The sequence below is a fragment of the Sabethes cyaneus genome, chromosome 1 (genome assembly GCF_943734655.1).
Source record: "Sabethes cyaneus chromosome 1, idSabCyanKW18_F2, whole genome shotgun sequence".
In the NCBI taxonomy this organism is placed as follows: Eukaryota; Metazoa; Arthropoda; class Insecta; order Diptera; family Culicidae; genus Sabethes; species Sabethes cyaneus.
The window spans coordinates 14,311,383-14,335,244 of record NC_071353.1 but is presented as its reverse complement, the minus strand read 5'-3'; the positions used below and the strand labels follow the sequence as shown (position 1 = coordinate 14,335,244).

The 23,862-nt window shown below is 42.6% G+C and overlaps 1 protein-coding gene across 1 annotated transcript in view; it reads left to right on the top strand.

Annotated features, from left to right (window-relative positions):
• Positions 1 to 23,862, top strand: part of LOC128732853 (thyroid receptor-interacting protein 11) — a 105,777-nt gene that overhangs the window by 74,725 nt on the left and 7,190 nt on the right. The window contains exons 3-5 of the mRNA XM_053826269.1: positions 20,385 to 23,008; positions 23,076 to 23,239; positions 23,309 to 23,512. Coding sequence (XP_053682244.1) covers positions 20,385 to 23,008; positions 23,076 to 23,239; positions 23,309 to 23,512 — 2,992 coding nt within the window. The remainder of the gene's footprint in view (positions 1 to 20,384; positions 23,009 to 23,075; positions 23,240 to 23,308; positions 23,513 to 23,862) is intronic.

Below are 23,862 nucleotides of genomic sequence, written 5' to 3'. Positions count from 1 at the left end.
CGGGGTCTGCCTCGAAGTCGTCGGCCTCTGTCGGGTTCTCTGCTAAATATTGTTTTCGCTGGTCTCTCATTCGGCATCCTTCCTACGTGTCCAGCCCATTGTAGCTTGTCGTATTTAATCGCTTCACAATATCCGCATCTTTGTATACCTACTTGGTATATTTCATGATTCATGCGCCTGCGCCACACTCCTTCGTCCAATATGGTGGCAAGAATTGATCGCAAGATCTAACGCTCGAAAACTCCAAGAGCTCGTCGGTTACTCTCTTTCAACGTCCACGCTTCGTGGTCGTAGAATATCACCGGGAGAATTAGCGTCTTATATAGCGCGAATTTTGTACGGAGTTGTAGGCTACGGGTCCTCAGCTGGCTACGTAATCCGTAGAAGGCCCTATTGGCAGCCGCTATATGCTTTTTTACTTCACGGCTCACATCGTTGTCACGTGTCACTAACGTACCAAGCTAAACAAATTCGTCGACCACTTTAAAAGTATCGCCATCTACCACCATCGCAGCTTCAACACCCGAAGGACTACCACGCTCTCTACCAGCTACCATATACTTTGTTTTGCTAGAATTTATGATTCGTTAAGATGCGTGTACGCTTCTTTCACAGCTCCACGGTTAACAAACACCGATGATATCGATGTCGTTTCGTTTCGATGAGATTTCGTGAAGATGATACCGCTTCTCTGCGCGCCCGCTCTTCGAATAGCACCTTCCAATGCAATGTTGAACAGCAAATTCGATAGTGTGTCACCTTGCTTCATACCATCTAACGTCACAAACGAGTCCGATGTCTCACCCGCTATCCTGACGCTTGATTTGGAACCATCAAGGGTAGCACGTACCAGCCTAATCAGTTTTGTGGGAAAACCATGTTCAAGCATAATCTGCCACAGTTCGTTTCGTTTAACCGAATCGTACGCCGCCTTGAAGTCTATAAACAAATGGTGAGTCTGCAAGTTGAATTCCCGGAATTTGTCGAAGATCTGTCGCAAGGTGAACAAAGGAGCGTCCCTCTCGAAAACCGCGCTGGTAATCGGCCTCAGTCCGAGAAACAGGATGCGGAAGAGAATTTACATTGTTGAATAAAATTAGTGTACATTTGAAAACGGTCCGTAATCGGCTGTTCGGCGAAACTTTCGTTTGACGTCGAAACAGGAGCGTTGTACGGCCGTCATGTCAACTTTGCGAATGCATCTCTTGATTCTACCAATGAACTGTTTGCAATTCATAGTTCTCCAGTTACTTTAGTACACCAAGGAACTCAAAATCCCTAAGAAATCTTCGATTGGGTGCTCTGAGACCGATTTTTCGGGTCGTGGTCTTTGGGTACAAATGGGATCGGGTGTTTGTGTTTTTGGCGTAATCCGATGATGCTCTATCCGGCCAAAATACGTATTGTCCATCTGCATGATGATTTGTAGAAACGGGATCAAAATTTTCTTCAAACATTCGTCTGGTGCACACCTTAATTGATAGCCAAACAAGAGGGCTTGTTGTTGAAGGCACGAGAAAGAGACCGATGTCCTTCTGCGTCCATAATTTTTCCTAATCTTTCACTACCTTGCTTCCAAATAATTGTTGGGCATCTTAGGATATGGTAAACAGTCGAAGCCGCAATATATGCGCTTTTTAAATTTTGTACTGTATACTTTTTGCCGAGATTTCTGTGGCAGTTCTTAGAATTGTACAGCGCGCTCCCGAAATGCTTCTTTCGACGTCATTTTAAGCAAAACTGGACAAGCATAAACAAAACAAAAAATATTGACAAAAAGAGGAGAGAGAGGTAACACATGCATACTCTCATTTCCCTCTGAGCTTGTTATTGAGTATAGGGGTCGCGAAAAAATTCCACAATTTTAGTTGCCACCCATTAGTGTATTTTATATGGAGAGCGTCCACTAATGGCGATATTTTTTGCATTATTAACTGTATAATAGACCCTCACTTGTTGAAAATGTCGATTTTAAGGCATTAAGGTTTAAATTTTATAAACTAAAATGTGTGTTATGTTCAGTACTTCCTGCTTACATGTCATATCCTCAGAAATAAGGGGCCATCCACATACCACGTGGACAGCTTAGAGGGGGGTGGGGAGTATGAAAATGTCCACGCTTGGCCACGGAAGGGGGGGAGGGGGTACGGAAAATGTCCACGTGGACAAGTTTTTTTTCCATGCAATAGAAATTAGAAACAACTCAATAGAACTGCAATAGAAATTTCTATTTCCAAAAGGCTTCGCCTTCAAAAAAAATTTGCGAATCACATTGCGTCGAAAAGGTCTTGTGTTGCGTTGAAGTAGACGGCCAAGCTGAGATGTTCTGGATAAAGATACTCTAGACAAAGATACTCTGAACAGAGAAGAATCGTCAAGCGAAAGTCACGCTATCAGCTTTCTTGCAGTCGATAATAATTTGCAGTAGATAAGATCATAAGAATTAAGGTCCTAACACCTTGCATACGGATTTTAATACGGTGCGGAAAGTTGACGGAAAATCCATGGGAAAACCTAAATTTCCGCAACGCCTAAAAAGCCGTATGCATTTTGCTTTGATAAATTGCGTTTTGATAAATACTGCATAAATCAAGTTGAAAACAATATTTAGAACAATGCATTTCTGTTTTGTTAAATTTGACATAAGAAAAAAATGTCCACGTGGACAAACAGGGGACGGGGGTGGGGGTTGAGGGAATGTGTACGCTTGTCCACGGAGGGGGACGGGGGGGTTGAAAATTGGTATTTTTCTATCCACGTGGTATCTGGATGGCCCCTAAGTACAAGCTAATAAACGCCGAAATTGTATCCGAGCTCCATTGGGGTCCACTGTAGGTTAACTTACCCTACTTTTTCCGACCCACAACGCCACAGCAAATCCTGCGCAGATGAGCGTGTTCATGAGGCACTCGCATCAGCTATAGTTTAGGTGGCACATTAGTTTCAGATTTGTACAGAGCTCGTGTGATTCTTACCACGAAAATATGGCGTCCTGTTAGGGGCCTGGTTTTGGTTACAGACGAAATAAGACGCTTATAATATCAGACTGTGTAAAAAAAAGCATGAACGACGAGTTGGCATAACTCTACGGGAAATCTAGCAATCTAGTAGGAAGTCTCACTAAAACTGGAAGGAAGGGCGAGGGATATGCTGTGGTTGTGACTGTGAGAATCCCGATTGACAACAACCGCTCAAAAATGGTGTTTGCCACGGATCCGGCTGGTACCAGAGGCAGGGTGCCAGCTGCAAGACCAAGCGCAGCAAGATCCACTTTCTTTGGAATTTTCCACCACTTTTGCACCACCAAAATCCCGTAAAGTATTGTTTCAATTGTAAGTCAAAAATAGGTTTTTAACATTATTTTGGAGTTCAAAATGACGTAATATCCTTGAGCAAAATGTTTGAAAGGATCACTAGCTTTCGTGATATTCGAAATGGAATAAAACACTGATTTTTAAAAGCCACACATTTAGCTTAATTTTTCATGCATGCGTCCACCATCTTAGATGTTAAAATGGTGTCAAACATTGATTTTTGAATTCTAACAGCACACTCCTGTTTTAAAGCAACACATTGTAGGGATTTTCATGCAATATGGCAAACCATGGAAAATGATGGAAAATGGAACGAACGCAATCAGATTCATGCCAAATTTTCACGAAAGATTTCAATGATTCTTAAGAGACAAACTGCATCTTTTCATTGCTTATGTTATCTAAACGTCAGTGCGAGCAAGTATTGTTAAAGTCGATCTGCAAGCGTGAGTTCTACGTGTCGAGTCGGGTTATTTGCGCTATTTATCGGTTAAATGGTTCCGTAAAAAAATACGGTCAGTACCGAAAAGCAATGCTGACCACAGTTTTAACTTTACTCAATCAAACAAATTAAGCAGAAGAATAAACCACCCATCTGGCAGGAAATTGCACCATAGTGATTATGATTATACACAGTTATAAGAATAAAATAGTATTAATAGGTACCGCCATCCGGGGTGACATTGGGCCACGGGGGTGAGATTGGGCCAAAAACCAAAAATGTTTATTTGTGAAAATTTATTATATCTGTAGAAACTGGTGACTTAAATTCAAAATGATGATGAACATAACATATTTATTCATAACTTAGAATGGAACACAGATAATATTAGCAAACTATTTAGCCTAAACAGGGTTTCAAAGTTCGCGATCAAAAATACGCGGAAATAACGCTTGTAAAAAATGTCCCGCATAAACCAACCCAAACAAGAAATCGCATCAACTTGCTATCTTGAAGGTATATAAACTAATCATTTACAATGTTTTTGAAAGTTATTATGCGTTGGATAAGTTTTGATTACGAAAATAATATTTTTCGAAACTTTGTACTTTTCGAGCTTCACGGGGGTGAGATTGTGCCAAGCCATAATGATCGATCCAATTTGTGGATTTCACATACACAACAAAAATACGTCAGTATACACCAGCACACTCACATTCGTTACTATTGAGCACAATATTTCGACAGATTAGATTGCATCATCCATTTTGGAGCAAACTGCATCATAGGTCTGCTAAATAATTTAAACTAATTTTTACTTTTTCTCTGGAAATTTCAGATACTTTGAATATACACTCTAATATAAGACGAATATATTATACCGTGTATAAACTGCCAGTTTTAAGGAGGGGGGGGGGGAGGGGGGTAGGATAGGCCACATGTTCTGCGGCCGCGGGTTCTTGAACGAAGTAATGGTTACTTTTGTTAAATAATCAAATAGGTATGCTTCCTTAGGATACACCCCTTCATATATCTCCCCCTTGTTAACCCTAGAAACGCTACTGGCTATATAAAGGCTCTCCATTGACTACGAACTCATTTTTAGTTATTTCAGACCACTCCGGGTTATTTTCGTTCATCTTTTTTATATGATGCGTTGTTTTTGGCCGGCCCCCTGCCCCTAATAGTCCACTTAGTTCATGGACGGCCCCATGTGAACTACTTTATACTGATCTTTATGTGTATTGTTTATAAACATGCTAATGTTCACTGTTTAGGTTTTTAGCCTAACTTTATGTTTTTGGCACAATGTCACCCCCTAGAAGGGGTGAGATTGTGCCAAAGTTGAAGCACTTCCAGTAAAATTAGGTTTCATTGTAACTAGACCATCTCTACGGTAGTTGTTAATTGAACAATTTAATATATATTGACAGCTTCGAAATCAACTTAGTTCTTAAATTGTGTGTATACTGAGCTAAAGAACAAAAATATATACTTTTTTGGCACAATCTCGCCCCGGATGACGGTATATGTAATTCATTTCGAATCCTAGTGTACTACTGGAAATTGGCTACAAAGAGCCGATCTGTGGAAAACGTTCACTTAACCGCTGCAAAACATCACTGGTGATGGTGGCGAGCAAGACCAGGAATAAATAATCGACTGGAAAATCCTTGATTAGTGCGGCCCTCCGGTCGGCGGAGCGGTGCTTCTCCAATAAAAGTGAAATCACGGAAGAATCGGAATGTGAGTGCAGAGGTAAATAGGCACAGATAGAATCAACGGGTGCCCGATTAGAAGGCCTCCAACAGGCACCAACACCGATAGATAATCACTTGACTTCGCGATCACTGCGATCACAGCGATCATTTAGTGTGGTGATGCATTACCATATAGAAGATTAACACCGGCACATACCTCCCGGACGACTCCGGTGCCAGATGTTTGCCCGACGTGTCGATTCAATCTGGTTATATAATAAACTACTAACATGGATTCCAGTTCCAGCGAAGCACTTGGTTTATGATACCGAGAGAATTGCTCAGAACAGGGGTTTTTGCCGTAATCGATTGTTTAACTGCTGTAAATTGCACCGCGGGGCTTCTTACGCTGGGTGCAGTTTCCCCAGTGATATAATATTTTTGACTGCATAATTTTTTTCGTTATTGAACTTTAGTTCACGGAATATTTACTTCATGCGAGCTAGGTTTTTGTTCATTTTTTTCTCTCTCCCTCTGTGTGTAATATACTGAGAACAATTTCAGTTAGACGCTTCATGTTAATCTGATTGGTGTGAATCAAGCAAGTTGATTCTGACTGGTGGCTGTGCGCCAGCAAACCAAGGTCAAATAATCACGCACGACAGCTGGTTGTGTTTTTTTGCGGTACCGAAACGCTTTTTATACTCTTTAAAATTAGTTTGCATGAAAAAGCAATCTCAGTTCAATTCTATTTCAAAAATATTCAAACAATTGCACTGAAAAGTTTCTATCAAGCATGGATTGAAATTTTTCTGCAAATTGACGTTCGGTTCTTTACCACTGACGAAAATGTTTCGGACGCAAATCGTGACCGAAGCAAAGTTTCATTAGAATGAAATTTTCTCGACCGCACAACCCGGGCGGTGAATGGCAACTTCCAACCGCAGCTCAGGCGAAGGCGCAGGCGCAGGCAGTAAGCTTCGACGTCGACGATAATAAATCCCTCTGGAGCGCAGCCCTACGGCGAATGTGAAAATCAGTGGACAAACACAGTGCTCTCCCCGGTGGCCGTAGCATTCGCTTCGCGTACGTGCCTCTGCAGAGTCGCTGGCTGCGGTTCACCGAGCGATCCAGTTCAATTTACACATTTTAAGTGTCGGTATGAACAGTCTAAGCCTCCACCTAATTGAGCACGACTTTCGAGGGAACTGCCGAGATCTTTATGAATTATTAAAATCCGTCCGACTGACGATCGCCGAGAGGGCCACTGGTTCGTCTCGTAAAAGTGTGACTTCTTGTGTTTGGCCTTCCTCCGCCTCCACTTTCATGTGGGCCATGTGTGGAAACGACTCAGCTAGGGAAACATATAAAAATGTATGTTTATTAAAATGTCTATACCCGTATGAACTCGTGATGCATTTTAATTAACATGTACTTACTAAAAAAAGCGGTCTGCGCTAAGAACGAATCCAAGGATTACCCACACGCAGACTCTAGCGTCGAACAACACGACGATTTGTACAGCTTATACGTTTGCTTTGGTCCGGTCATCTCGATGGGAAGAGTTGTGGGCCACTTCACCTATAGCAGGAAAGGTTTAACATAAATTTGCACTCGGTCGCCTCTGTGCTCCTCGGAATACCATTGTAATTGAAATTTGAATCGCGTGCGTGTTGAAGTCCGATTCGGCAACACATCGAAGACGCAGAAATAAAGTAGGTTAATGCATCCAGCAGAACAGGCGTTGATCCTCGCTCGACCGCGACCGGCTGCTTTACCTATACCACGATCGGTATTCAAACAAACCTGCTTATTTGACAGTCTAATTGCGTTGAGATCTCAATCGATCTGCGCCGGGAAACTTTTGCAACAGCTGTCAGGCAAAAAGCGGTCTTGTTCTGTTGTCCGGCGACAGGAGGAAGTCGTTTAATAACTGGATATGACGAGCCAATCCCGTTCGCAGTCGGAACCACTTAGCCATTTTGCTAGTAACGCTAGTGCATGAATCACGACTTTGAAAGGGACAAATTTGTGCTGGTAAGTCATCAGCTCAATCTAAATAGTTCACTTGGCAACACAAGGCGCCACTTTGCAGTCTCTGTGAACGACTCTGTGATGATGATGATGATGATGATAATGATGATGATGATGATGATGATAAAAAAACATCATTGCCAACACACGGATGACATAATCGTTAAGTGAATGTGCAGTGTATACAACGAAGTGACCAGAACACACGCACGTTGTGGCGGGGAATCTTATTTATCATTGGACAGATCAAATCAAAACTGCATTAAACTGTCTGCTGCAGGACACTTTTGTGATTGATCTGAACATTTTGTAACCGTTGGATGTCTTTGCTTAGAACGTTCTTGTGATTTCGTGTTGTAATTCGCATACATTTAATGTCCCCTCCCCCCCGTAAAATCTTCGTAAGATTTTTTTTAAACATTTAAACATCAAAATTCAAGTTCAAACAAATTCATAAAAAAAACAAAATCAATTATCTGTTGTAAATTCCTTCATAGCCCGCTCACGAACAGAACGTATTTCGGCATTGCGGTTGTCAATAGAGGTTGGTATATGCTTAGAAACTCACTAGCGTGTACATAATTCGCATTGATCCACTTTACATCCTCTGAATACGTGTCCTCGCCAAGTATCATACAAAGAACTTCTTTGCCTCTTCTAGGTAACACAAAGTTGAAGCAAAATACTGACCCCACTCTGGGCACACGCGGTAGGTAAGATCTTTGGGTACAGAAGAACAATACATCCCATAAGAAGCGCTTGTTTCATTAGCATAGCTTAGTTGAATAAGCTACTTTTATACAAAAATGTTTCTCGTGATGTCATAAGGGATTTTGCGGCTGCCGTGCGGGATTGGGATAGGCAATTACAACGAAATATGTTGCAATAATAGCATAAACCGAAGACATGAGACGGCTCTGGAACAAGTAGGCCGGCTGCTGTTTCCCTGATAGGGCAAGGCTAAAATATTCAGCAGGTTGCTACGTATTTCCTTGCAGTATGAAGGATTTCGACACTTCACAACTTAACTCATCAATTTAAAAAAAACATGTAACAAGTAACATGAGTTGCATTAGAAAAATGAGAATCTTGCATAATTTGTTTGTGCATGAAAATCTTACTTAAAAAATCATTTACAGACTGGCCCCAGCCAAGGGCGCTAGCTCTAGAGAGCGCCAAATACGGGCTGAACAACCTCAGTAAGGCACACTCAAGTGTATCGAAGTGCAGGATATAGGGAGTTGTACGAATCATATATGACAGTCTAATTTAAAAAAATAATAAACTTCAAAGGAACAATGATTTGGGAAACAAGGGGCGCTAAATCGGATCTTCGCCAAGGACGCCATAACGTCACGCTACCGTACTGAAACCAGGTCTAGAATCTGAATCTGGGTCTGTCTGATATGAAATCTGATTTAAAAAAAGTGTTTCATAATCTATAAAACTGTTCCAATATCAGGAACAAAATATGATAAAATATAGTCCAGATCCAAAACTATTAGGTCCAGAATTAGACCTGCCCAGTTAGCTTCGGGGTAGGGTGCTGGCCTAACAAGCTAGTTGTCATATGTTTGAATCTCGACTGAGCGGTGCCTCTACAGAGTTAATAGGATCTTTGCACTAGCCCCGTAATTTTCCTGTACCTGCTCTAATAACCGGCTGCGAACTCTGTCGATAAAGAAGGGTCAAGTTCTGAAGGACATTTATACCCATGGTTTTGCATAGGTCCAGAATTTCGTTCAAAATCTGATTCAAAGTCTGGTTGCTGGTTTCAAATCTGATTAGAAATGTGACCTAAAATCTGCTCCAGGTCTAAAATTAGACAAAAAATGTAGTCCAAAATCTGGGTTATAATCGCTCAGTTTGAGTAATTGGTTCAAAAATTACTCCAAAGTCTGGTCCAAAACCTGATAAAAATGTGGTCCAGAATCCAGTCCAGACGTAAAACCTGGTCTTGGATAAAAATGTAGTCCAAAATGTGGAATCTGATAGAGGTCCATAATCTGGTCCAAAATATGGCCAAAGTCTAATAAAAAATGTAGCCTGGTTCAAAATCTTGTTCAAATCTGTTCCAACAATTGTCAAAAAATTTGGAACGAAATTTGATAGAAAAATATGATTCGCAATCTAGTCCAGGTCTAAAATGCGATCCAGGTCCAAAATCAGGCTCAAATCGTGATCCAAAATCCGTGGTCTAAAATTTGATCAAAAATGTGGCCTAAAATATGATTTATATTCTGCTCCATTGCCCGCGTCTAGACCCGAATTTGATTCAAAATCTTATCGTCGATAAAAATGTGGTCCAAAATCGAGGCAAGGGCCGCAACCTGGGTCAGGTCTAGAATCTGGGTACAAAATCTAATCCAAAATCTGATCAAAAATGTGGTCCAGAATTCGGTCCAGAATCTAGCCCAAATCTGTTCTAAAGTTTGGAACAAAAGTTGATAAAAATGTGGTCCACGATATAGTCCAGGTCCAAAATATGGTCTAGGTTCGGAATCTGGTTCAAAACCTGATCCAAAATCCGGTTGGTAGTTAAAACAGCTGACCAGAAAACGATGGCCCAAGCACCAGATCCAAAAAATGTGGTCCAAAATGTGATTTATAACCTGGTCCAGCTACAGAATCTGGTTCAAAATTTGACCCAACAACTAGTCCGAAGTCTGATATAAGTGTGGTTCAGGTCCGAAATCTAGTTTTGGTCCAGAATGTGATCCGATATTTGGTCCAAAATTTGAACTAAAATCTGGTCCAAAATCTAGTCTAAACTGGTTCCAAAATTTGTTACAGAATTTGAAACCAATGTTGCGAATGGTGTTTGCCTTAAATCCGGTAGTAACAAGACCTCCTGGTCGTCTTGTCGCTCACATAAGAAAGATGACAGGGGATTCTCCATTGGGGCTCCCTCCATTTACTTTTAAAAGTTGCCTTTAAATTCGAAATATTTGTCCCCCATACAAAGTTGGGTCAATCTAAAGTAACCCTTAACCTTTGTTCCCGCTCATTTCGGCTACGTTGTGAAATGAAATGTATTTTCTAAAAGTTTTACGGTTTCAATTACCCGAACACTAAATCTCCTGTGCTCTTAACTGATCGGCATGGAAATGTCTCGATATAGCTTACTCTTTCACTAGCCACTTTATAACTTTTTCGGTTGGAGATCCCACAGCAGAAATAAGTTCCCTTTTTTCGTTGCCACTTTTGTGGACTTTTATGAGACCTTTTCTATATCGGACACACAAAAAGAAATTTTGTAATCCGATTTCAGAAGCATGCTTCAGTAGTAACAACAAGAACTACAGGAGAAAGAATTTTACCATTTCAAATCCAAAGTAGCTTTGATCAGCTGCATTAGTTTGACTGGAAAACCGTTCTCGTGCATTATCTGCCATAGCTGTTCGCGCTCGACTGTATCGTATGCTGCCTTGAAATTCACGAAAATATGATGCGTGTGCACGTTGTACTTCTGACATTTCTGGAGGATTGGTCGGAGGGTGAAAATTTGATCCGTAGTAGCATGGGCCTCCATAAAGCCCGGGGAGAGCACTTTGTAGGCGCCTACCTTTTAGGCCTCGAAGACCATCGTAATGCAGCGGCAATTAAAGGAATCTAGCCGATCGTCATTTTGGTCATTTTTATAGAGTTCGCCTGGAAGTAGGTCCTTTCAACGGCTCTATTATTCTTCAGCTAACCGATTTCTCGCCGGTACTCTTCGAGATCGGGAGGTCGTTTGTAAAAATTCCTAGTTTAACCGAGCCAACTAACGCCTTCGATGTTTTTCGAATTCTCCAGAATCCTGGAGTGTTTTATTGTAAACCATTTCTGCTGCTAATGATTATTTTGCGGATCGGCAAGGGCCGTGTACCGAGACGTGACAGTTATCATTCATCCAGTGACACGTCACATGTAACGGTGATTGTTTGAGAAGGCGAAAGGTGGTGCAGGTTGTGTGTTTATGAGAAAAGTGGCTTTAAGTAGCAACTTAAAAGTGAGAATTAAATTGTGAAAAGCTAAACCTTCTAGAGTTTTCCATCGGTTCAGACCCTGCATTTCAGGCATTTTCTTGCTTTTCCGCGAAAACTCGGGACAAGCGTACCGACCCTGAGGCTTGCTTAGGACGTCTCAGTTACGGTCGCGACGCTGTTTTTGTACTTTCTTCTATCGTCCCTCCATGATATGTAAAAACTACTGTTATATTCCATTCAGGGCTAAGCAAAGGCTAAGCAATTCTACCGTTATATTCCATTTTTGGATCCAGTTTCTCCCAATCGATCTGGCTTGTTGACCAGTGTCGTAACTCGAAACTAACTGGACGGCAAAACCTATAATGGACTAACAACGTCCAGGGCTAATAACGGTCAGTACCATCACTAGCATTAGACGATTCTTGTCAAGTTTTCAATTTTGTAAATCAAAATTCATTTTTTCGTTCATTTTTTTCTTTTTCCTTTTTAGGTTATGTTTTGGTTAGAAAACTCGAAAGTCATAAAACTCTTCAGTAAACGTCAACCAACAGAACAAAGACTTTTTTATGTTTAACTTCGCGAGCTACTGGAATACTTAGGTGTATAATTTTGTTCATCTACTATCTTTGGTCAGATCGTTAAAAAGCTAATATCAAAATAAGCGGAAAAGCCTATAGCACAGTTTTCAAAATTTTTCGACGGCCAAGTCCCCAGCGAAAACAAAGTGCGGATCTACTACAATAAAAGCAGCTTTATATATCATATCGCGTTTACTCTGTAAGCCCCTTAGGACACGCCCTTTGAAGACAGGCGTTTTCTGTCAGTATCATCAGCAAACATTGTGAGCTAGAGTTCATCGTCATCCACTACGATAGTAAAATAATATCATGACTCAATTCTAATTAAACGGAAAAGCAGAATAAGCAAAGCCCACATCATCATCGCTGGGACAGCTTTCGCGTGGCGACAGAGTCTCCGACACAGCTCTTGCCCGCCCAGGCTATAAAAAGAAACCTAACCTAAAGCTACAAGCAATCGCCAGCCCAGGGCTGGCCGCATCAATCAGTAATTTGTCATTTCACCGTACAGCAGCGGGCATCTTGGTTGGGCCCGGACGGATGATGATATAAAAGTTTCGCGTGCATTCGGAAGTTTCCGACCTAACCGCTCAAACGACAAAATTGCACGTTTAGCCGCCATCGTTCCGGTCTAGGGTAGCGATCTAGCTTTCGCTAGCACTGGGGCACTGAAAACGCTGCTCGGATATGATTTATGACCGTCTATTTGAAAATTGAATAAATGCGACGAGCATCTGATTTGATAGCGTAGGGACTTTAATCCTCTCCCTCTCGAAGGGTATAATCAGCGGAATACGCCAACCATTACGGCAATCTGTTACGTTGTCGAACGGTCGAGCTGGCCGTCACGGATTTCATAAATCACGACCTGAATCGCCAAGGCAAAGTATGGTAACACTACGACTGTGCTTATACAGCGTATGAATTAGGGCCTGGTGACATACTCGGACGCACGCAATCGGTGGCGACCAGCTTCTCCCCTATCTCGGCATTTAGAATGACTGCTGCGGCACAACGCGGGGAGCATCACATGACATCTTGTCTGGCCCCCCGTCACACCACACTGTACCGTGCGCCAGCCAGTGGACGCGATCTCACTCGTCGATCCCATACGCGTCGTAGCTCTGTGTCGCGTCGCGACGATCAACACAGATAAATTGTTTGTCAAAGTTTATGCGATTCTAGCATTTGATTTGCCACATTGCATAATCCCGTTTATTCAAGCGCAAAGCAAGCGCCGAGAACGCTGCTGATTGACCCTTGCTATTGCGGGGCTCCTTTTCAGTGTACACAGCGCGATACTAAGCATTGACTGAAAGAAATGTCTGTACTGTAGTTTAGGAAGCAATTACACATTTAAAAGCCTGCTTTCCACCGCCGAACCACCCCACCCGCACGCACCACACAACCCAAGCTTCTGATTTGTAGCTTTGCGCATGCACGTGGTTCGCTTTCAGCCCACAGCAGCAGCAGCATGTAGGACGTGATGGCAGCTTTGATTGTCACCACCGGTTCGGGACTCTCGGTGACATACAAGTGCATCAAGATTGCTATTATATGCGCCCGCGCTTTACCACTGTGCTGTGTGCTGTGATGTTCGCCGCCTGCTTGGTTGTGATAGTACGGCGGTTTTCGCTCCGCCTCCACGCAGGACCAGGCACTGCACTGTATGGACACCCTTTTGGTAGTGCTGCTTTCCTCACCTGATAGGGCTGTCATGTGCTGCCACTGTGTGGAAGATATCATTGGTTTGTGTCCTGGATTGATGGTAACCATGTTTATTAAAATATTTCTGTTTTTTAGTTTTATCTTGTGTAATTTTTCTGGTACATTTTTTTACTGTACTATACTACAAGTTCATTTAACAATCAATTTACAAATTCATTGGCATTGGGATTGGGATTGAGATGGGGGAAGAGGCTAAGGGAGAACTCCCCAAGAAAAAAATAAAGAAAAGCTACACAAATCTCGATTATGGAAATTTGATGAACGTCATATTTGAATAATCTCTTAGCTCCATGCTTTGCATGAAAATTTATTTTAAAAAACCGTGCGTCTCCTTTTTCCGGAATCGATGGAAGCGTTTTGTCATCGGAGATTTCAATGCTTAGGTAGGCCAGGAGGAGGAAAAAACAGGTATTTGAGGGGTTCACCCCGATTACCAGGAGTCTATGCATAGACTCCTCATGAGTACACTTGGAGGTCACCAAACCAAACAGAATCACAGATCGACCATGATCGACTGTCGGCACTTCTCAGACAGCATTTTGACGTCAGATCCTATAGAAGCGCAAACATTAACTCGAACCGCTACCTAGTGATGGTAAAGATGCGCCCAAAACTCTCTTAAATCTTGCGCGGCTGAAGTAACCATAAACGTCGCCATAAACTACGCGTATTTACTCAAAGCTGCGCTCCCGGAAGAGGACGAGCTATACGAAGCCCCTCTCTAGGACTGTTGAAAGACCGTCAAAACAGCAGCGTCAAATTAGCAGTGTAGCGGAAAGTTCATTTGGGCACGTAGCATGGAATCAGCGGAACGATTGGTTTGCCGATGAATGTAGGGAGATGATGGATGAGGTGAGTGCTGTGCGGGCGGCCAAGATGCACACTGCCACACGTCAGAACGTGAAAAGACAGAAACAGAAGAAGTTGCAGCGAACCCAAATCTTCCGGGAGTAAAAGCGCTGCCTGAAAGAGCAGGAGTACGAGGAGTTGGAGCGTCTCCATCGTTTTCAGGAAACGCCAAAGCTCTACCAGAAACTGAACGGATCCCGTAAAGGCTTTGTACCGCGTGCCGAAATGTGTCCAGATAAGAAATGGGAGGTGAAAATAATAATAATAAATGGCGCCCAGGCGCAGAACCATGGCGCCGAGGAAAGCAGTTTCGGTGGTGCGACAAACGGAGGAGAGGTGCCAGCCCCAATGATAAGCGAGGTAATGAGGCCATCACGCAACTAAAGAACAATAAATCGGCATCGGCTTATTAAAATGGGACCAGAAAAGGTGGACAACAGCTACCAGAGGAGTGAAAAGAATGGGTTATCCACCTGATTTACAAGAAGGCTGACAAGTTGGACTGTGAGAACTATCGAGCGATCATCGTTCTCAAATCCGCCTACAAAGTGCTGTTTCAAATCATTTTCCGCCGTCTATCACTAATTGCGAACAGATGGTGGCGGTTTGTCAACCCGGTTTTGATAAAAATCGGCCAACAGCGGATCAAATATTTACACTGCGACAATTCCTTCAAAAGGGCCGTGAATAAAGTGTTCCCACGAACCATCTGTTCGTTGACTTCAAAGCTGCATATGATACCATTGACCGAAAAGTGCTATGGAAAATCATGTACCCAGGAAGCCAACCTCAAACTGATTCAATCTACGACGGATGGTATACCTGTGCTGTGTTCGGATTTCGAATGGATTGTCGAGTTCATTCGAATCACACAGGGGGCTTCGTCAACATGATAGTCTCTCATGCCTGCTGTTCAACATAGCGCTACAAGGTGTAATGAATCAACTGGATATCAACACGCAATGGACGATAGGCACAATGGACCTTAGGCATAATTTTAGGGATGGGAACTATAATTAAAAATCGTTACTGATAACTATCAGTAATTTCAGTACGTTACTGATAACTATCAGTTACCTCAGCAAAGCAATAAAGAAAAAATAAGAAATTGTAATATTTTAACTGCGTTCTTCATTGTAAGTTTACTTTGTAATTTACCAAGCGGGCTTTATGGAGGCTCGCGCAACTACGGACCAGATTTTTACCACCCAGCAGATATGTTGAGAGCACATCGTGCCTACGCCTACACGAACCAGTCGATCAAGACCAGCAATTGCACTTATTGGATGAACACGGTTTCCCAGATAAACTGACGCTACTGATCAGAGCTATTGGATCGTGTGGTGTGTCTCATGCGCATCTTGGGGACACACCCTTCGAGACGCGGTGAGAAATGAGACAAGGTGACAAGATGACTGATATCATAACTAGGAACCTTGCGATGGTGGAGGCAACCTACGCCAGGTTGAAAGCAGTAGTCTAGGAAGATCAGATTAATAATAAATACGTCAAAGATCACATACATGAAAGGAAGAGGCTCCAAGGAAGCAAACACGTGCCTCTCACGGATGGTAACCCTTGACGGCGACGAACTAGAATTAGTAGATAAATTCGTGTATTTTGGATTACTGGTGACCGCGGACAACATTATTAAGGAAATCCAGCGGCGCATTCAAGCGGGAAATCGAGCCTACTCTGCCCTTCGCTATACGCTACGATCAAGAAGCATACGCTACCGTACGAAGCTGATAATGCGCAAATCTTTTATATGGTCAGTAGTTCTTTATGGAGTTGTAAGGTCGCTCACGGAGGATATACGCGCCCTTGCCGTGTCCGAACGAAAGGGTACTGCGGATATTTGACGGAGTACAAACTGAAAGCGAAGAGTGGTGGAGACGTATGAATCACGAGCTACAGGCATTGTTTAGAGAGAATCCCATCGTACATTTGACGAAAGCCAGTAGGCTACGGTGGGCCAGACACGTCGTAAGAATGCTGGACGATAGTGCGACGGAAACAGTTGCCTTCAACAACTTCACTGGCACCAGGAACAGGGGGCTCAACGTGCAAGATGGCACGATCACGTCGAAAGTGATTTGTGACTTTTGAGACGACTGGAAAATTGGCGACGAGTGACCAAAATTCGAGTTAAATGGAGCCGACTGCTTGAATCAGCACGAGCTACCCTGGCTTTAGGCTACTGACATTGACTACGATATATTGTGTCATCCACGTTTATCGTACGCCTTCGGAAATCAACGGAGGAAATCACAACCGTCTAGTTTATTCGTTTTCTTGGGACTACCGGCTTATTTGTTATTCGACCATTCGGTACCCACCCGGTGAGTCGATGCGAGGACTACACTTGGTTAGATTTAGGTAAAACTTGGTTAAAACTACTCAAAATGCCCTTGAAGTGTTTTAACTCAGATTTTGAGTAATTTTTTAACCAAAAAATTGGTAGTAGTAACTTAAAAGAGCTTTATTTGTCACAGAGAATAATTCATTATCGGTAGCTTTGGCTACTTGCTTCAGTCGATTTTTTTACCCAAAATTACAAATGTCAAAATGTACAATCTCAACACTTTAAGGGCATTTGAAAAGTTTCAACCAAATTTTAGTTAAATCCGACCGTTAAAACTTAAAGCGAGTTCATAACTTAACCTGGGTCCATGCTATTGCTAACTCGTATCCGAAATTTATTAACCATACGGGCAGTTTGACAGATCGACCCGTAAACTGTAATACAGCCCGGACTCGATTATGCGGGTGACAATTTTTATTTTCAGCCCGGGTAATCGAATCACCCGGATAATCGAATCATCATTTTTGGTACAAAAAATTTTTAGGCGTGTCAAGTTTTTTGACTTTCAGGTATCAGAAATGTTTTATTTATTATTGATCTATCTTCCCAAAAGTCAGAAAATTCCTTCTTATGATTTTTTCAACTGATAATTTTTTTTGGTACCATATTATTTTTTGTATGTTATGTTTTTCAATATTTAGGTATTATAAACGTTTTTTTATTATTGATCAATCTCCCCTAAAGTCATAAAATTCCTTTTTTGCAATTTTTTTATATTGATGATTACGATGATGATGATGATCATGGTAATGTTGATGATGATGATGATTTTTAAGTAAAAAAAATGATTCCATCATCGCAGGATTTATTTTTGTTTTGTTCGCCGATAAAAGGAATATAAGAAAGGAATTTTGTAGCTTTAGGGAGGTGTATCAATACTTGTCAAGTTGGAATCATCATGTAGTTGAAAACTATAACATTAAGGTTTAAAATAAATCATTGAAAAAAAAATAATTTTTTTTCACCCGGATAATCGAATCCCCGGATAATCGAGTCCGGCCTGTACTAGACAATTTAAACCGGCGCTTCAAACAGAATGCTGTCAGCTTAACCGAGATACACTTACTTAGTTAATTGGTCTAACGTCTTAAGATAAGGCCTGCGCAGTATAATTTCTCCATCTATTGCGGTCCACGGCATGGCATATCTCGCTCCACCTGGTCTTGCCATCTCGCCTGCTGTGCTCCTCTTCGGTTTGTTCCTGCCGGATTCGATGCGAAAACCATTTTTGCAGGATTGTTGTCCTGCATTCTAGCCGCATGTCCTGCCCAGCGTATCCGTCCACCTTTAACCACTTTCTGAATACTTGGTTCGCCGCAGAGACGCGCGAGCTCGTGATTCATTTTTCGTCTCCATACACCGTTCTCTTGCACTCCGCCAAAGATGGTTCTTGGCACCCGCCGTTCGAAAACTCCGATCCGCTGATAATACGCCTACGAAGGTACGAACTCGTCGACTACCTCCAACTCATCCCCGTCGATTACCACGGTACTGCCCAAGCGGGCCTTGACGCGCTCGATCCCGCCCGCCAGTATATACTTCATTTTAGACGTATTTATCTTCAATCCAATCTTCTCTGCTTCGCATTTTAGTCTGGTGTACTGATCTTCCACCGCCTCAAATGTTCTGCCACCAGCATCCACGTCGCCAGCAAAGCAGATAAATTGACTGGATTTATTGAAAATCGCGCCCCGCATTTCGATCGCCGCTCGTCTTATAACACCTTCAAGCGCAATGTAGGATAGCGGGCAGGTAGCCATGATAAGTCTAGTAAGCTTACCCGGAAGGCCGTTTTCCTCCAAAATTTTCCATAGCTCTTGTCGGTTTACGCTAGCATATGCGATTTTGAAATCGATGAACAGGTGATGCGTCGGGACTCGAAATTCGCGACACTTCACATTTTTGTGCGTTTTAGAAAAATATCAAATAATCAAGGAAAAAAGCATCTCGTAAAAATCTAGCACCTTAGTCTCAGCAAAACAAGACACACTCTGCATTCTATTTTTCTTTTATTAATTATTTGTAGTAAACACAAAACAGTAGAATATAGATGATTGTTACTTCTTTCTTTCCTTTGAGCGCAAATGAGTTATGCTCAATATAAGGTGCGAGACCTATTTACCGTGTCAGTAGCAAACGTTGCCTAGATGATTCAGGGCGAAACGGCCGCATGTCGTGACTCGTGAGTGTTTGCCGGCAACCCGTCGTCGGAAGCGCCGGCCACTGCATAGGAGAGCTTCCTCCCTCGCAGAAATCGTCTCTCTTTAGATTTTCCTTGGTTTACTGACTAACAGAGATTATTCCTTAGTTGAGTCGAAAGAACTTCAGCGAGTAAGGAGTTCCTATTTGCATTCAGCAGTTCGAAGGCCGCGAACATTTTCCGTAACATTTGGCTATTCGTGATTCAGCCTTGTGTGTTTCGGCCAGTCATGTCTCAGGCAATTGTAGTTTGTCCATTCGTAATCCGACTCACATGACTTTTAAACTGAATCCATTGGACCTTTTGCAAGCTAACGGCGGATTGACAAGTGTCAATTATGCATGCCATACATTATGTCTTCCGCACGTTATGCTTATCGTCCATTTATGCCTATCGTCCATTATGCCTAACGTGTTTATCCCTAAAATCCCTAATGAGCTATCGAGCAAGAAACCTTGTTAGTTTAAGAAATCATACACTATTTGTACACACATTATACTCACATTACCCTAAAAGACCATGTCGATATTCGACGCCATTTTTGGCTGGCAAACGTTCGTGCAAACATTTAACTTAAAATGAGTCCATTGCCTCTGCAGCTCTGAAATGAATAAATTGAAAGTTGGCTACCATAAAATAAAACAAATATTGACACATATTATACTTCACATTTTTTCGTTTAATTACGGGATGGATCATCAATAAACATTAATATGTTGCCTGCAGTCAGAAATACTACCTCGAAATGTAGTTGACTACGACGCCATAAAAATCAGCATATATATTCCAAACACATCTTCTATATTTTTCTTCCTTCCGATGTGGATGTCATACGAGTAAATCTGAATCATGCATTGTCATTTCGTTATCTAACTGGGTAGATGACAAGTTCAGCTTAAACATTACAAAGCAAAAATAATTGGAACGGGATTTAGCGAGATATCGCACTCAAAAAAAACATTCATTTTATGACGTGACTCATATGCCTCTAGTCAGTGGTATCCGAAAAAAAAACTCCAGTAGATAAAACAAAACATAAATGTTAAATTTATATTTTTTATAGGTATGTTGAATTTCAAAAAACTTTACAAATAATTTTTGAAAAAAAAAAACCGTCTACTTTGTAGAACCACCTCGAATTGATCTATACCGCTACCAGCAATCAACAACTAAACTGCAACTTCCTTTCTCTCTGTCTACTTTCAGCTCGACCAGCATGGCGCATCATCGTCCGCCGCGGTTGGTGGCTCTGCTGCTGCTGCGTCCGCCCTAGAGGACAGTTGGTTCTGGGATCCCGAACAAAATGTCTCATCCACATCATCTTCGTCGAAGAAGGGTGACGAAAACGATTCGCCCCATTCGGGAGCCGATTTGACGCTGACCACCATTCCGCTGGAGGCACCGGCCACCGAAGGGGAAATCATCGAGCGGCTGCACCGGCAGTTGGCCGACCGGCGCCAGCAGTTGAAGAAACAACAGCTGGAGAATGCACTGCTCGCGGAGAAGCTGACACAGGTGACCAATGAAAATCGCGAACTAAACGAGAACATCGAGGAACTCGATCGGCAGCACGAGCTGGTAGTGGAAAATCTGCTGACGGTTAAAAAAGGACTGCAGGAGAAATGTATACAGCTAGAGGAGGAGTTGCGGGTGAAACAGGGCGAGGCAAGCGTGGCCCAGGAGTTGGATGAACTGAGAAAGAAACATAAACTGCTAGAGCAGAGCTACGGTCAGTCATGCCACGAAGGTGTTCGGATGAAAACCGAACTGGAAAGGATTGTTGTCGATAACGTGGATACGGTTGGTGCGTTAGAAAATGAGATTGACCAACTTAAAAAAAGCCTTCAAGTGGTAGAGGACAGACTGCATGATTCCATCGATGCAGCAGATCAAAAAATCAACACCCTCACAGTGGAAAAATCCGACCTGGAAGAGCGGTTTTCAATGCTACGTGATGAAGCTGACACCTTCAAAAATAAACTCCAAGAGGCGGAAAACAAATGTGAAAATTTCCACAAATTGGAAGCCGATTATGACAACCTAAAGGATGAGTTGGATGAGTTGAGGCAAAAAGCGGAGAACGATGCTTTCGTTGCTCTGCAGAAGGAAGATCAAGCAGACCTGGAAGAGTTGCGCAAAAACTTCCAAGAGCAGCAGAACGAGGTCGAGCGATGGAAATCTGACTGCGACCGTTTGCAGGAAGATAATCTGATTCTGCAGAGAAACGAGGAAGGTTTGCAAACGAAACTTGCCCTGCTGCAGTCTCGATTGAGAGAACAGGAGGAACGGCAATCAACGGACGAGCAGCAGATAAAGCAGCTACAGCGCGAAGTCAACGAGTTACAGAATGAACTGCGAAGCGTGATTATAGACAATTCCGTTCAACTGGATGCCAAGGAGAAGGAATGGCAGGAGAGATTAAACTTTTTGAAAGAGGAAAACTGTCGAATTCTGCACAGTAAGGACACTCTGGAGGCCGATCTGATGCAGTACGAAAAAGAATGCGCCAATTTGATGAAGAACAACGATTTGCTGATTGCCGAAATTGACAATCTCAAAAGTAAGAAGTTGGAAACAATCAACGAAAATGCCGAGGATAGTATTGTGATTCTGGAGAAACAGTTAGAAGATTGCAGTATGCTAAACAAAAACCTAGAAGATGAGTATCAAGAAGTCAACAAAAAGCTGGAGGAAGTTCTGGAGGAAAGAGAAGAACTAGATTCCAAAGTCGAGAGCCTACAAAAAACGTTGAAAGAACGAACTCAAACCATCAACGATCTACGGTTGAACGTGGAATCACTTGAAAACGAAAAATCCAACCTGAGATTTGAGATTACCGAAGCGCAAACCAGGTCTACTCAACTGGATGTTGGCGAGCAACTTGCAGCTTCCAGAGCCGAAGCGGAGTCTCTCCAAGCTCAGTTGACAACCATCAACGAAGATCATGCTAGTCTTGTACTGAAATTACAGCAATTGCAGCAAACATCGGTAGAGAATGTTAAATTATGGGAAACGAAAGTATCCGAAATGGAAGCTGCGCTTCTAGCAAAAGAATCTGTGATTAAACAGCTACGGGAAGAATTGCAAAATAAGGTAGAGGAAATAATGGAAATTAAAGATTCGAGTGAAAAGTCGTCGGAGGATAGGATAAAGTTGATTCAAGATCGATTATCAGCCGAGTCACAAAAGTCTACCATTTTGGCCACCGAAAAAGATGAAATTGAAAACCGGTTGAAATTAAAGTTGGATGAAATAAATCAACTACGAATCGATTATGAACAACTGTCACAAACCACTAGTGACAAGTTGGCAGAACAACAGTCTAGCATCGATACCCTAACGCAGCAGAAGGATGACCTGGTTCAGCTGATAACCGTAAAGCACAACGAAAGCGTCCAGTATCACGCGGAAATCCAACGGCTAAGCCAGCTGTTGCAAAAGGAACCGGCAGTGCCGTCCGAGTGCCAACAGTGTGCCACGCTACGCGAACGTATCGTCTCACTGGAAGCCCAAACCGGAAAACTGGAGGACTTTGATCGAATGACCGATCAGATTCAGTTTTTGCGGGAGAAATCCGACATTCTGACGAACAATCTTCTGATCGAACAGAACAATCAAAAGCTGGTACAGCAGGAAAAGCACGATTTGATCGAGCAGAAGAATAGCCTGGCGCGCGATTTGGAACGATTGCGGCACCATCTGTTGGAGATCGAGGAAGCACACACACAGGAAACGGTCGAACTGCAGCAGCGGTATGACGAAACGCGCCTCAAACTGCAGACCCTGGAGGAAGAGGTTAAAAACTCGACTAACGCACTGACGTCGGCGAGGTTAGTTGGACTGCATTGTCTGCAAACTGTATTGTATAATTTTTTGAATTGTTGGTTTAATTCACAGCATCCGGGCAAGTCAGCACGCTGAAACACTCCAGACCCAGTATCACCTGCTGCAGCAGCAACGGGACGAACTGGTTGCCAAGTTGAACGCTGCCGACGATCGAGATCAGCGGAATTTGGCTTCGCTGACGAACTTGCAGTGCGCGTTGGAGCAGTTCCAGATAAGTAAGTAGCTCGGCACCGGTTCAACAAATCAGCAGAAGAAATAGGGATGCTAAGTTTGCACCTTTGCAGATAAGGATCGTGATATCGAATTGGCAACCACTGCCATTCGCAGGGAGGTGGAACAAGCACAAGCGCGGGAAAATGCCCTCAAAGCGGACATCCGACAGCTGCAGCATCAGTTAGGTGATGCAAAGAATGGTCTGCTAGCCGCTGCTAGAATATCCGATCAGTTGGAAATTGCCCAAGTCACCGTTGCGACGCTGAAAGACGAGTGTAAGTATTCGACCAATATGTCTAACCTTCAAATGCCTTGTCAGTGTGTGTTTCACGCTTCCTATACCTACGCAAACAATGTTGTTACTAATCTTCTGTTTACGATTTTAAGCTCATTAGCACTATCTAAAACAATCAAGCTTATTCTTGAGTAACACCGCCATTGAGCATGTGCGTTTTGCCTTTTCATATCAACATTTCTTTCTGATAGCTTCCTGTCTGTCTGTCTGCCCTTACATCAGGCTATCCTGTTGGCGAATGTGTTGCTTGATTCTATCATCATTTCTACCGATCATATCACCTGCCCAGTACTACACTTATCAATTATTTCCTAAGCCTCTTATCACCCT